This window comes from Seriola lalandi, unplaced genomic scaffold (genome assembly GCF_002814215.2).
Source record: "Seriola lalandi dorsalis isolate HSWRI2012SDOR001 ecotype SW California unplaced genomic scaffold, Sedor1 jcf7180002054676, whole genome shotgun sequence".
Lineage (NCBI taxonomy): Eukaryota > Metazoa > Chordata > Actinopteri > Carangiformes > Carangidae > Seriola > Seriola lalandi.
This window is the reverse complement of record NW_019525229.1, coordinates 712,193-727,106: the sequence shown is the minus strand read 5'-3', so window position 1 is coordinate 727,106 and position 14,914 is coordinate 712,193. Positions and strand designations below refer to the sequence as shown.

General features: G+C 42.9%; 1 protein-coding gene across 2 annotated transcripts in view; it reads right to left on the bottom strand.

The window, feature by feature from the left end:
* Positions 1-14,914, bottom strand: part of LOC111666429 (sodium/calcium exchanger 3-like) — a 99,752-nt gene that overhangs the window by 30,541 nt on the left and 54,297 nt on the right. For both annotated transcript variants that reach the window (XM_023421764.2, XM_023421766.2), the window contains exons 9-11: positions 14,762-14,858; positions 14,352-14,543; positions 13,583-13,775 (exon numbers count right to left, since the gene is read on the bottom strand). In XM_023421764.2, coding sequence (XP_023277532.1) covers positions 13,583-13,775; positions 14,352-14,543; positions 14,762-14,858 — 482 coding nt within the window. The remainder of the gene's footprint in view (positions 1-13,582; positions 13,776-14,351; positions 14,544-14,761; positions 14,859-14,914) is intronic.

Sequence of the window (14,914 nt, the reverse complement as noted above, 5' to 3'; positions counted from 1 at the left end):
CGCTTTTTCTGACCAGTATTTACCGACCATTTACGGTCTCTACACTAAGCTTTATTGGCAATGCATTTATAAGAAAGAAATCAATAATCACAAGCCATGGAGTACACTAATAATGGTTCACAACAAATGTACATACAATGTACGTGTGTGTATTTAAGGTCTGCCCTTTAAAAACTTTCTTAGTACCTCCTCTCCATGTTCCTTTAACATTCACAGAGGAAAAAAAGAACAATAAACTTAAGGCAAGGAAGGATGCAAGACAACGATGATAAAGTGAAGGGCAATAAAGATGGAGGGCAAGTGATGAAGCGGTTAGAAGAAGCGATGCAGCGAAGGAGAGAGCAGAAGAGGTGAGAAAGAACGGATGGGTGAACGATAAGACGGTGAGGGATGATATATCATCCTGTAAAATGAAGAAGGAGAAGGAGAAGATATCTAAAGTGATTAATAAAGGAGAGGAAGGAGAGACTGATAGAAGGATGGATGTTGAGGAGTTAGGGGCAGATCGGGGCATGATATTAGGATGGAGACGGAGAGAGTTGCGGGAAGATAAAAGAAGAGAAAAAGACGGACAGAATGAGGGAAAACAGGGAGACAGAAAGATTAAAGAGACGATGAGTTAAACGTGTCAGATGGAGAGGAGAAGAAGAACTGTATCGGAAAGAGTACTGAGAGGGAGGGTGAGGGATGTGAGTTGAGATGGAGAGCTTGTGTGAGTCACATTGTCTCCTCCGCAAGCTATTAGTGATTTAATCACTCTGACATCAGTGTGTGTGTGTTTGTGTGTGTGTATGTGTGTGTGTGCGTGTGTATCATACCAGATTACCCTGAGCTACTGCAGTCAAGAACTGGCTCATCACTCTTCCACAGCAGCGTGCATTCATCATGTCAGAGTCGGGTTTCTCAATCTCTGGGCCGAGACCCCGAACAGGTCACAGGTTCTCATGGGTGGGTCTCCACCTGACTGATGTAAGAGCTTACTAATCTATATCCTTTGTGGGACTGATATTGGTAGCGTGATAAACCACACAACTGATCTAATATGACAGAATTGTGGTGATACAGCAGAAGTGCTAAATTTTTACATTTTTATCTCAGTGGAGTCGCAAAGATTAGTGAAAAAGATTAATAAACAGGAATAAAAAGACAGTCACTAAACTAAGACGAGCATGAATGAGTATTCAAACAAGATGTCATTATCGAGGAGTGTGACAACTTGAGAAAAGAAACTACACTTTGCTACCCGACATGTACTGAATTCGAATGATGTCATTTTTAGAGGGGGTAAAAGAGAGAATAAGCATCCCACCAGAGACTATGGAGAGAGGCTTGAGGAGCGGTTGTGGCTTACTAGCACTAGCAAGTCCCAAATGGCTAGCATGTTAGCTGGAAGTACCAGGAAATCAACAGGTAGCAGCAGTTTACTAACTAGTTCTTACATCAACAAGCTTCGAGAACAAACATTGTGTGAAGACACACAGATGGATTCTGCTCACATCACGAGCAGATACTGACGGTTGATGCCTAAATGCAATCAAGATCAAGCATGAATGACTTGATTATTTTTCCCAAAATTCCTCTTTGCTGTGTTTTTCATTCACTGTGAATGAAAGACTGTTGATTGAGCACTGTTATTATCATCACCTACAATCAATACTGAGTTGCTTCTAGAGACAAAACATAGGAAATCATTTTATTTAAATTCAATCCTCTTTCTCTTCAAATCAAATTCAGAAACATTGTTATCCACGCACTTATTACCTAATTGCACTGCATTTAACACTTTTTGCAATCAGACTACTTATCTTATTCGTTGTAAAATCTGACCAGTGATTCTCTTTTGTACTGGACAAGAGTTTAGTAATCCCCGCCACGGGATAGTCTGAGGCTGCGTTATCATTTCACTCCACTTCATTAGTTTGATACTGCCATCAGAGCAGTATCCAATCATGCACAAACAGAGGTCACTGCTCTAAGTGAATTTAACAATGCCCTCTGACCAATCGGAGGCTGAACTGTTGGGTAATATGAGCCCATGCACTCAGTGTGGCAGATGAAACAGACTTTACTTGCCAAATCTCTTCAGGATGTGAATTGATAGAAGTTCAGAGGAAACAAGAGGGGAGAAAAGTAGGGAAGCAAAGAAAGGCCCAGTGGATTTGAATCTTATAAGCGCCGGATTGTGAAATAGTAACTAAAGCAATGAGTCGATCAATAGAATTTTGTTTGTTCTATCCCCTATCCTATCAGGTTACCATTTTTCAGTCATGTACAATAGAAGCTCAGAAGAGCCACTTGAATTTTATCTGAATTTGTGAACCTGAGGGTCAAAAAGATTCTGAAAACTTCTGCCGTAGCGCAGAGGTCGAGCCTCTTCTGCCTACGTCCTAGAATGCATTAATGAACAGAGAAGAAGGAGGGCGCTGTTCTTCCAGCTCTTTCAGGCTCTTTCGACGGCAGATGGTGGAAGGAGTGAAGAACTAATTTTTAAAAACCACTTCCCACATGTTCATCCTCCAGAAACATACACACACACACACAGAGGAAACATTGGATTCATTGGAAAACCGAAAACAAGAGCATTGGTGTGAAACAGAGGCATTAGAGAAATGGCATGTTTGTTAATAAGAGAAATCCAAGGATGGTATAATTAATTTAATGGATTCATAAAAGGCCTACCATGTTCCGTATCCAAGCGTTTACATATATGTAGCAGTTAATTTAGTGTGCTGAGGAAGTGTTTAAAAAAACTTGCAGTCAGACTAAATAAATGGAAAAGTGGCACCCCAGCTGACCCACCCTGGACTTTCTACCACAGCCTCATTGGTCAGTGAACCCAGCACTCAGGCCTTTAATGTGGTCTCGGTGTGGCAGGGTGGGGGCCAGTGGAACAGGGTGGCCCCGGGGCAGATGGGAAGCAGGGAGTAGAAGGAGGTATAGTGGGTGTTTCTGCCCCCTGTCAAGGCTCTAATCACGGGCATGGAAGGGCAGAGGACCAGCAGCCTGTTGCCACAGCCTCACGGTACGTTTCCGAGCCGTGATTACAGGGTGTGTGCAGTCCACGGAGGTTTGATCACAGGGATTTGTTGGCAAGAGTCGGTATATGCATGTGCTTCTGTGCTTCTGTGTGTGTGTGTGTGTGTGTGGGACTCTGACCATAGGGTGTGTTTGTGCGAGTGTGTGTATGCTTGGCAGAGAAAATTGCTGGGACTGCAGGGCTAAAAAAACAACCACAGGGCTAAGAAGTAGAAAAAGAGAGACACAGAGAGACTGAAAAAGAACAGCAACGGGGAGCAACAGAGAAGCTAAATGGCAGAATAGTATAACAAAGACACAGCTGTATGGAGGGGAAGAGGAAGCAGCAATAACAGGGGCAAAAAAAGCAGATGGGCACAGACAGAGGCAGCAGGGTTAGCATTTCAAAGTCAAAGCTGCTTCGACTGAAAGCCGTTTTGTATTTTAGCATCACGACACACCTGTCTGAACCACTTCTACACAATCCATCACTGTAACTTTAAGTGCCGGGTTGTTGGTGTCGTCTCAGACCCACAAACCAAGGGACTTTTCTACTGTTATACAGCAGCGCTGCAAGACAAAGACGCTGAGCGGAGCCAGAGGCGGGGATTAAAAATGAGTTGAAATTGTGGTTGGTCGAAGCCAGAGGTGTGTGTGGGTATGTGTGTGTGTAAGGCAGCCAGTCGAATTACAGTAGCAGGCAGTTTTCTACGTCAATAGGCAAACAACAGACGGCGGCTGCCACATCGATTTCAATGCACAGCTGAAACATAACACACACACGGAGAGAAACGGCTGCACACACAGAAAAGCTTCTAAAGTTGTTAAAGATGTTGACTTAAGCCTCTTAACTTTGACTGCTCTGACATTAGAGGAGATGAGGAGAAGGGTGGGGGTCGAAGAGAGAGAGCGTAAGAGGAGGAGGAGGAGGAGAAACAAGAAGAAGCAGGAAGGAGAGGGAGAGGAAAAGAGAGGATAAAAGCACAAAATGAAAGATGATGGAGAGAGAGGCTGATTTCATCTTTTTCTTTCTCTTTCCCCTCCGTCTTCATTTTTACTCCACCGACTCTTTTTTTCCGTCTTCATCTCTTTCTGTCCTTCGTCTTTCTCTCTGTCAGGCAGACCATGACTATGCCAAAATGTGATTTGCTCTTTTGCTCTGCTAATCTTCATAATCCATTTGGCAAATGAATGATTTCCTTTACTAATTAAAGAACAAACAATGGATGTGCATCCCACACACACATACACACACACACACACACACACTGGTAGAATCTGACAAGAGATGTTACAGAAAATCAATAACAGATTAAATAAATAAAAGAGAAAATTGGAAGGCAAAAATAATGTGAAGCACAAAACACTGCGCTCAGTTTTTCAACTTTCAGTGCAACAAAAAAATCCTTCGAAGAAAATCACAAATCAAAAATCGACAACTGCTTCGTCTTGTACACCCATAATTTCTCCCTTTTATTCCCTATCTTTCTGTTTTTCTGTCCATCTCTGTTGTCTCCCCTTTGTTGTGCTTACAATGGAAGGGAGGGATCAAAAGTTGCTAAGGCAACAAACAGAGAGAAGAAGAAAGAAGAAAACCCTGCCATCCTTATGGAGACGGAGGAATCCATGACGTTCTTCAGCAGAGAAACAGGGGGAAGCTGAAAGTGTTTATCTGCCCATTAGCAGGCTGCTATTTGAACCTGAAAGGATGTGGTGTGTGTAGAACAGATGGGAGGAAAAAATGTTGCTGCCAAGTGTGAAAACAGTCCTGAAATGCACAACAAATACTGACGGTCTAATGTTAAACTAAGCTTCAAGAGTGCTTTTTCTACAGTACTGCACTTTCTATAGCAGCTCTAGTGTACAGACTCTACTGATGAGTAGAAAAAGACAATGTGCTTGTCCTCTTTATCTTTGGAAAACAAAAAATACACTAACAGACAACAACACAAACAACAACACGGCCTCATAACTGCATGATCTATTACCAGAGGCTGGTTTTAACCGACTCTGCATACAGCATACAACTTCTGTTCATGCTGTGTTTGTGACAGCCAACGGTCGAACAGCTGACAATTCTAACACGTGTGATTCATGCGAACATCCTTATAATGACATGTTTTTTAGTCTCATACTTCACTGTATGATTGGTTAATTGTGTCGTTACCCATGATGCACAACAGCAGTCACATCTGGTAAACAGCACCTGCTTAGACTCAGGCTAACATTGAAGAATAAAATCCGAGCTGCTGTCTGAAACCAGTTTAATCTCAGTATGATGATAAACCAGAGACACGCAGTGACTTTTACAAAACCAGCTACTATTTTCCTGCCTCATCATGCTGCCTCAACCTCCTCAGACTCACTGCAGATCAGAGAAACTTGATCCTTGATCAACAGACCAAAAGATGTCTTAAAATAACAAAAAAGCAGAACAGAATTAAAAGGCTTGGTTATTATGTTTCATGCCACGGTTAACTACGTAAATTGAATAATTATCTATGAAAGCTTTCCTTGAAAAAGGAGTTATTAAAAGCTGCTCCACAATACCTAACTCCTGGGTTGACCAAGGTTATTAAATAAGATGTCTTATACTGATTTGAGATGAAAAATCACAGTGTAATTACTTACTACTGCTGCCTCTTATCGCTTAGGAAGAAAAGACTGCTGAAGTAATTTTCTAAAGCACAACTAGACTTTCCACATGTATCCTCGCATGTCTATAATAATGCGCGCAATATCATAACTGATCTCCGAACAGTGCAAGCTGAGTCAAGGGCAGCTTGACAAACACACTTTGGCTGATGTTAGTCTCCCGTCAAAGATCCCAGGAGTTCCTCAATGGTCAAACGTCCAAAAATTGCTGTTCCCCTCTCTATTTGACAAGCCCCAGCCTTTGTCAACAGGACACGGTCACGCCCACGAAAATGACAGAACAGTAGATACAATCAATCGCTGGAGGTCAAGCCAGCTTCCAGAGACAGTAGCCTGCTGCAGCCACAAGAGGTACATTTTTTTGGGAGACAACGCTGTCCTAAGATGTAAGGAGCGATATCACTTTGACCTCTGTATGGTTTTAATTGATGCTTGTTTTTAGCTTTAACTAGTAAAGCACTGTTTGCCTTGCTTGTCCTGACGGCACGCCACTGTGATAAACAGTTTATTAAGCAGTGTGCTGATAAGCAGGAAGGGCACAATGTGCAAACATGCTGATTGTTTGGAGAATGTTAAAGATGCTCAAGTGTGTGTGTGTGTGTGTGTGTGTGTAGGAATAAGCAGAACAGATGATGTGACACCCAACAAAAATGACTGTATGCAAATATAGAGAGATTTTGAGACACACACACTAACACACACACACACACACACACACACATACACACACAGACACAGACATGCACTTGTAGCAGCAGGCAAACTGAAGCACTCACACGAACATGAATGCATCTGTATGTACATGTGCAGAAAGACTCGAGTGCACACACACTCTTACGCAGCCGTACAGTGCATTTGGAGTTCGGGGATTTGGAGTTCAAAGGATGTTTTATTTTGGGAACAGCTTTGGGTTAGTCACCCTACTTTGGTGACAGACGGAGAAACAGGTTGCAAATATCAAACACTTTATAAGCACTGTAACACACGCGCGCACTCACCCACCCACCCACACATGCACACAAACACACACACACAGGCTCACACTCTCACTTTCCGCGTATTTCCTCTGTGTCTCTCTTATTTCCCAGAAACATCTCGCCAACGGGAGAATGTGTTGTTTAAAACTTACAAGCAGACTTCTCCTTCACCAGCAACCTAATGCATGATCACAGTTCTTCCGACAGCTTCGTCATAAACAACTAAGACGTCGTGTTTGGGCTTCATTAACACATGAAGCAACATGGCAGGATGCTGGGATTATAATCGATACAACTCAACATCGTGTAGTGATGAATCAGAAAGCAAAATGACTGATGATGATGATCATTCTCTCCCACTGAGGGCAAGGTTTCTCATCGATTTGTGCTGTTGTCTACACAGGACAATGAGGTTTCTACATTTGACCATCCATAGCTTAGCAACCGTAGGCGGGTCATGGAGGCGTGCATGGGGCTGTATTAAGGGCTAAACTCAATATATAAAGACAGTGAAGGGTCTTGTCTTTCCAAAACCAAAAATACAAGGGAAAACTGTAAGAAGTGGATTAAATGTACCTAAACGCTTGGTCAACCTAAATGCTCCACATTGTCCGAACAGTATTTACCCCTCTGAAACTCCCAGGGGCGATGTACTACATGGCATCACCTTAGCTAAAATGCTAACGTTGCTAGCAAATCACAACATCACTACGTTTCCGAGACTGAAACTGTGTTTTTGTTGTAACAATGTTAGCAGCTGCATCCTCAAGTTCAATTTTAAATAGTAAAGCATCATTTGGAGTGTTTATCTTCCAAAAATGTTGGAGGTGGTTTGTAAGGAAGTGAGTGCATGCACACGCTCATACACACACATCCTGAACACACACAGGGGAAGGCGGTAATTGAACAGGCGTTGACGCAGTTTGATGGCGACACCTGTTTGAAATTTATAATGAGCAGCCAGGGGAGAGCGCCACACACACACACACACACACACGCACACACACGCACGCACGCACAGACACACACACTCACACAGTGTTGCCTGTGTCTTGGCTGTGACTATGCACTGAGTTGCAGGTCAGAGGAAGGCTAAGAATAAACTGGTCCTGCTGAGCGCCCCTCTCTCTCTCTCTCTCTCACACACACACACACACACACTGTACTTTGTCTTTGACTTCTGCACACACACATGCCCTCTGATTAACAAAAACAACAAGAAATAGAGAGAAAACAGAGACGAGCTGCAGACAGATAAAGAGATGCAGGGAACAGACTCCACTGGCGAACAAGAGAGAGATAAGTAAACAAAGCACCGTCTGACCGAACAGAGAGAATTAATTCATTCCTGCAGTACATACTGGAGTCTACATAGCGAATAAATATATTCACTGTGCTGTATGCTGCATATGCGTAAGTGTGATTTCCCACAGAAAAAATTAAGAAAATAATAAACTGATATTAACACACTTACACACATATTAATTTACTCCCTCTCTCCATCACTTCTGCTCTTGCTTCATCATTAAGTCATGAAACGCAGACTAGTTCCTTTCTCGTCCTCCTCAACCTTGGCTCTGTGACTCTATACTCCTCGCTCTTTCCCCTCGCACGTGCTGTTGAAGAGTGTGTATGAAAAGATGATTTCTCTGTGGGAATTCATGTCCATGCTTTATTCCATTCACACGTTTTACACTGCTATACTACTTTCCCCATAATTTGAATGACAGGGCGGTGCACTGGTTAACACGAAGTCTTAAATTAGAGGAACCAAGTTTAAAGAGGGACAGTGGGTTTCCCAAAGAAGCATTCAAGAGCGAAGCCACACACACACACACACACACACACACTCCGGTGGGATCTTATTGACATCAGCTGTCAGTGGTGCTGTGAATGACACAAAGAGATGTTTTATAATCCACAACGTTCAGCTTGCTGCCCTTAATAACTCACATTCATGTAAACTTGATTTAGCTCCTGCTCAAGGCAAACATCATTCTCTCAAATTCACACTGATCCTAAAACGAGGCAGCATAAGTCCCTATAAGTGTAGTGGATACTGTGTAAGCATGTGGCGAACAACATATTGTACGCACCACAAATACAAAGAAATGGGAACATATGGAAGCTGAAAATGCCACTAGGAAAACGGGGAAGGAGAGTAGGACATCGATGGCAAAAATGTGTAAGTGTGTAATTTAATTTTCTTATTTTCTAATTAAAGTCTCATCACTCATTTTATATCAAAGGCAACAAGGAATATCAGTTTCCATGATAAAAGTTCTCAGGTAATATAGTTTTTGGTTCTTTCTGCAGTTTCTGGAGCCTCCTACAACTCGATGGGAGGTGCTCATTAATCTACGATCACGTCTCAGAGAGTCTTCAGTATGGTGTTCAGTGGAAACTCCTCCTAAGCTTAAGGAACAGGACCTGGGTCTTTCAAAGTCCTACAAGCCTATAACGCAGACTTCCAGTTATGCATCAGTAGTCTCCAAGTCTGAGTCACTATGACATCATCAGGGTTATATTCTCAGACTTGACAGAGCTTCTTCAGAACCACTTTAGGTCTAATTATGGTGGAGTGCCCCATTACATGCACATTTCAGCAAGCATCCACCTTGCTGAAGTAGAAGTAATCGGCCCCAGGGAGCGCTCAGCTGATACCTGACCTCTGACCTCTGACGAATGGCGGCATAAAAAATTGAGAATTGCGCTTCAATGTTTATTTTCCTTCTCCACTACCTTTTCGTCTCCTCTGCTCTTGTCAGTTCGGCCTCTGTGCCTTTCAGATTTTCCCCAAGATTGGTCGGACATTTTCGTTTACTGTTTTCTCTAGCTTTTAGGAAAGTTGATTCCAACAGAATAAACAAGAGAAGGGACAGATTATTACTGGGCTGCTTCAGTGCATCTATATAGACAAAAACGGTAAACAATACTATTACGAATGAGTGAAGGAAGAAACACTGTAAGGGGGACAAGAGAGAATGGAGGGAGTGTGTGGACGCTGAGTTATGTCTTGGTTGTGATCCAGCTCAATTGCTTTGGCAGTAAGTCCCTTTTCTCTGAGCAAAGAGTTCGACAGAGATGGATGGATGGAGAAGATGAGGAGAGGGAGGAAATATGGCAGCAGGAAGAGGTGTAGAGAAGGTAGAGGAGGTGAGAAAAAGAAGATGGAAGAAGAAGAAAAAGGTGTCATGTACAGGGGGAGGAAGGCAAAAAGGGAGGAGAAAGGGGAGGAAAAGTCTGATGGTGTAAATAGGTAAGGGGAAAGACGGAAAGGGAGGAAGTCGATGGTGTGCAGGAGCAAGGGATAAGGGAGGGGGGAGAGACATGAGATGACAGGGATGTGAGGGTAGAGGAGAAAGTGAAGGAGTGAAGGAGTGGGGGGGCAAGGGAGGAGTAGAGGAGAGGGATGACAGAACGCATCCTGCGTGGAAGAAATTCTAAAAATATACCAACTGAAATATGGGGGACGGGAGGAAGAGGGGGGAGACTTGACAGAGCTGAAGAAAGAAAGAAAGAAAGAAAGAAAGAAAGAAAGAAAGAAAGAAAGAAAGAAAGAAAGAAAGAAAGAAAAAGCAAACTCAAGGTCAACTAATGGAAAAATGTAATGAGGCAAAGACAGAAAGGACAGAAAAAAAAGGGGCTTACATTAGTGTAGAAGAGGGAGGAAAAACACACTGAGAGGGGTAGCAGTGTGGAAAGACAAAAAAAAGGGGGGGGGATATTACGAGATTGTGCAAACTGAACAAGTGAAGGAAGAGACTGAGGAAGTGAGAGAAGGAAGAACAGAAAGATGAGAACGAAAAGCGGGATAAATAAACCGAGGGAAAGAGCTTGTGGGATATTGATAATGAGGCAGGTAGTAAGCCACCTTAAGCCCAAAGTCAAGAACTGATTGGACTTCTCATGGGTGGATGGATGGACTGAGAGGATAAGAGAGTAAGAAAAAAAGAAAGAAAACATGGTAGAAGCGCAGATGAGCATTGACGGTTGAGGAGAGAGAATACGCGAGGGAGTGAGGACAAAAGGATAGACAGAGTGCTGAATAAAAGGTGGACTGTGGAGGGAAAGAACAGGAGAAACGGATCAATATGTCAGTGGGGTTTCCTCTCCGTCACATCCCTCTCTCCATATCCTCAGACTCCTTTACATGGAAACATCTGATTATCGATCCGTCCCCTCCTTTCCCCCAGTTTCAGTCCGCTCACCCAGCTTTTTCCAGCGCACCATGTCCGAAGCCCCTCGTGTCTTTCCTACCAACCATCCGTTTCCTCTATTCCCCCTCATCTCACTGTCTTTGGGGTTTTTTCAAAAAGACATGAGCCAGCAGGATGAGGACAGTGGAGCAGAGTTATTATGGTAGTGGTGGAGTGTAGTAGAAGAACCTGAGCCTCTCATGTATGCTAATACTGTTTTGGTCCTGTTTGTGCAAGTTCTTTCTAGTTTTGAGCAGGACACATTAATGCAGCTGAACCGTGACCCTGAGATCTGCGACATCATACTGCAGCCGAGGCAAAGTCACATTCAACAACCTTCTTATGTCAAAATAAATAGGGATAATGGCTAAAAAGCTACTACACTAAAGTATTCAACAAGACTAAGAGTCTACAGCCATGCAAGCAACTCTAAGGCTAGGAGTAGCAGTAACATATGCAGCAGGTAAAATGTTTACCATGTTCACCGCGTTAGTATAGCATGTCGGCATGCTAACATTTGCTAATCAGCGTTACTCTCAGTATAGCTGAGGCGGATGAAATTACCGGTTGTTTTGCAGGTATTTATAATCTTACAATATTTCAGTCCAGACCAAAATGGCAGACCAGCCGACAGACCAACAGAGAGCAATGCTTTAACTGTTGTTAAAAAAAAAAAAGTTTTCACAAAATGTGTTTTCAGTCTTAACCTGTGCTATAGAAACTTGCATCAAATGATCTACAATTGTCTGTTAGTCTTTTAAATGTGTTGAATCTATTGTGTAGCTACTAGAAAAACTACTTAACTTAGTGCACATACTTTTTTAGCTCTGGGTGCTGCTTGCTGAAAGTGGGTGTAGTGCCCTAATCAAAAGGTGAGACTTTTTTAAAGTTTGTGTATGATTCCTGCAGTGATTCTCAGATGCATCAGAAATACGGGCCATGCGCTGATAATTCCCATCCAGCAGAAGAAGATGCTTATTTGTTTTATATTGTCTTATATGTTTACTCTTAACCCACAAAGTTACATCCTTTTTGGCGTAGAATATCTGTATAATCCTCTTGTAGCAAACACAACAGTGGTTTCAGTTGCACATAATCTAATCTGCTACAATCTCGACTCCATTCACATCAGCCCTCTCTTTAGTTTCCTGTTCTGACACAGAAGCAACGGACTATTACTGAGCTACCAGAGGGCATCCTTGATCCTACAGTATATCTCTATCTTATCTCACCCCCCACTCCCCCCACTCCTCTCTCATCCCCTCCTGAACTCGCTGTTCACTAGGAGCAGTGATTGCATCATTGATAGTACATCATTTCACACACGCACACACACACACACACACACACACACACACACACATGCAAAAACACACTGCCCTTGTAGTGACACTCCTACCTAGAGGCTGGCTGGTATCAGATGACCATGAAGCCATTAACTGAATTTTTGTCTGGCACAAACACACAGTCGTACTCCTGCATCTGTGAGGACCGTCGCTGACATAATGCATTCCCTAGACTCTAACCATAGACCCTAACCGTCATAACCAGAGACCAGTTCATACCTAACCCCAGCCCTTAACCTTAACCCTCAAACAGTCCTTTGAAGACAAAAGTGCCCTCACACACAAGATATAAAATGAATACAGAAGTATGAGAGCACTCACTCTCACACACACACAAACACACAGGTAGACACACACTCCATCTTCCTGGTCTTTCTCTGAGGGTAAGCCACAGATGGACAGCTTTTGAATGGCTTTGCCAACATTTTCTGCCCCTAGACACACACAAGTACACACATCTGTATTATTATACCTGGGAGGATATTCACTGACATAAACATGCTGACTACACCCATGTCATAACACTAAAAACGTATCACTGTTTAAATGTCCTAAGCCTAACCCTGCTTTTAACCTCGTCATTCCAACTGCACTTTGAGGAGGCCAGAACTGAGCGAAACATCCTCACTCTTACCATCTGAAACTCAAATTGGTCCCCATACAGATAGATATACAAGACCAAATACACTCCCACACACACACAAACACTGAGCACTTGGTTTATAGGCCCCCAGGAGTAAGACTGCATTCCCAACCGCTTTATGTATTGGTCAATTTAACACCGCTAACATCAGCATATTAAAAATGCATGTGCCTAAGGAAGCGAGAGCAATTTTGCAAGTGTGTATGTGCATGCACATGCATGTGCAGGCATTTTAATGCAGAGTAGCCTACCTTAAAGAGAGGCATTATTACACTGTTATCTACCTAATAGAGCTATTTATACTGCAAATGCATTTTAAACACCCAGTTAACCTTCACAGCGATTCTTGAGCGGGAGTCAATCACACAGAAAGGAAACAGAGGCAGGAATGTGACGCTGCCAATCTAAAAACATGTCAAGAAACATATTTTTGACAAACTGAAGGAATATGACAGGATTTTCTGAGAAGCTGCCCGTTGGTCAACTTTGCCAGGAAGTGAGCTGCCTGTACTGGAACTTATTCACAGTCGAGACCTCTGACTGCTCAGTTATAGAACAACCTGGGAAATCATGCAAATGACTTGTCTGTGATATCAGCAAGTATTCAGTCTATGTATTGGAAATGGAAAGAAATAACATTACTTATAATACTTGTGGACGAATTCAGATGTCCGAAAGACACTTTGGACAGTCTGAAATGTGCATCAACAGTCTCTGAAATATCAGGTACTGACATCATTGACTCACATAGTCTCGTCGTTCTGAAACTCAAGCTTGCCAGAAGCCAGCTCGTAGTCCTCCCCTCCTTTGGCGGTACCATCCAGGGTTCGATAGGGGACGGCTACCAGGCCTCGGGCTCCTGAAGTCCTGAGCACCTTCACCTCCATCACACCCACGCTCTCACTCACCCTCTGACTGGCACTCTCAAAGGTAAAGATACCTGAGAAAGAAAGAAAGAAAGAAAGAAAGAAAGAAAGAAAGAAAGAAAGAAAGAAAGAAAGAAAGAAAGAGAAGACAAAATAGAGAAGGAGAATACATTACGTCACAAGGGAGAAGCACTAGAAAGACTTGAAAGATGTGGTTGATGAACACCTACGCTCTCACTCACTAACCTGCTCTCCAAGGAGTATATATAGTGAGAGGATAATAGATTACCACCCACTCTCTCTAGATAAAAGATAATAAGCATTAGGTAAATGCCCACCCTCCGCTCATCCTCCCGGACTTTTATTCTCTTTGGGTATTATCAAAGTCCTGTAAATGAAAAAGGGGAATGGAACTTTTGAAACCATCCTGTGATACATTTTAGTGGATATCATGGGATTACCTGCTGCAGCAAAGTAACACATCCATCTGGATTTGCATGTTCCAACTTGAACAAAAGACAAAATCCAAACTGAAATTGCTGCTTTGTTCCATCTGTGATTTTAGTTTCTCTGTGTCTCTCTGTAGTCACTCCGTGTTATTATTTACAGGAAAAGCAATTCCTTTCAGATTATCCATGGGTTCCTCTTACCTGCGTGATCGTCATCGTAGATGGTCACTGTGGCTGTGTGGTTGTCACCCAGAACAGCTTTGGGAGTGGCACTAGCATCCAGAGGGACGGTGCCAATCTCTGGATAACCAACCACTCGAGGGTTACTGAGGTGGACGTAGAAATACTCATCCTCCTCGAAGATGTCGTCGTCAATCACTCCGACTGTGATCTCTGGTAAAAGAATTGTTATTGTAGGATGTTGATTTTAGTACAGATAGATAATGGTGCCATTGAAAAATAATTTCAACAATAATCCTTTTCGTTGAAGCCAGCAGAGAGAAAAAATCTGCCTCCGGTTCCGCAGATGACCTCTGCTATTTGAGCCTTAGTCTCAGTGACATGTTTTTTGAAAATATATCATGAATTGTTGCTGTCACTGTTGTTTTTACCTTTCAGGGTCTCCCCGGGCTTAAACAGCAGTGTTCCCTCAGCAAACTCATAATCTGAACCTGCGTTTGCTGTACCGTCCTCTGTGCGATAATCCACCTGGGGGGGAGATAGGAATACAGAGAGATGGGAAGTGGGGTGAGACGAGGGGGAGA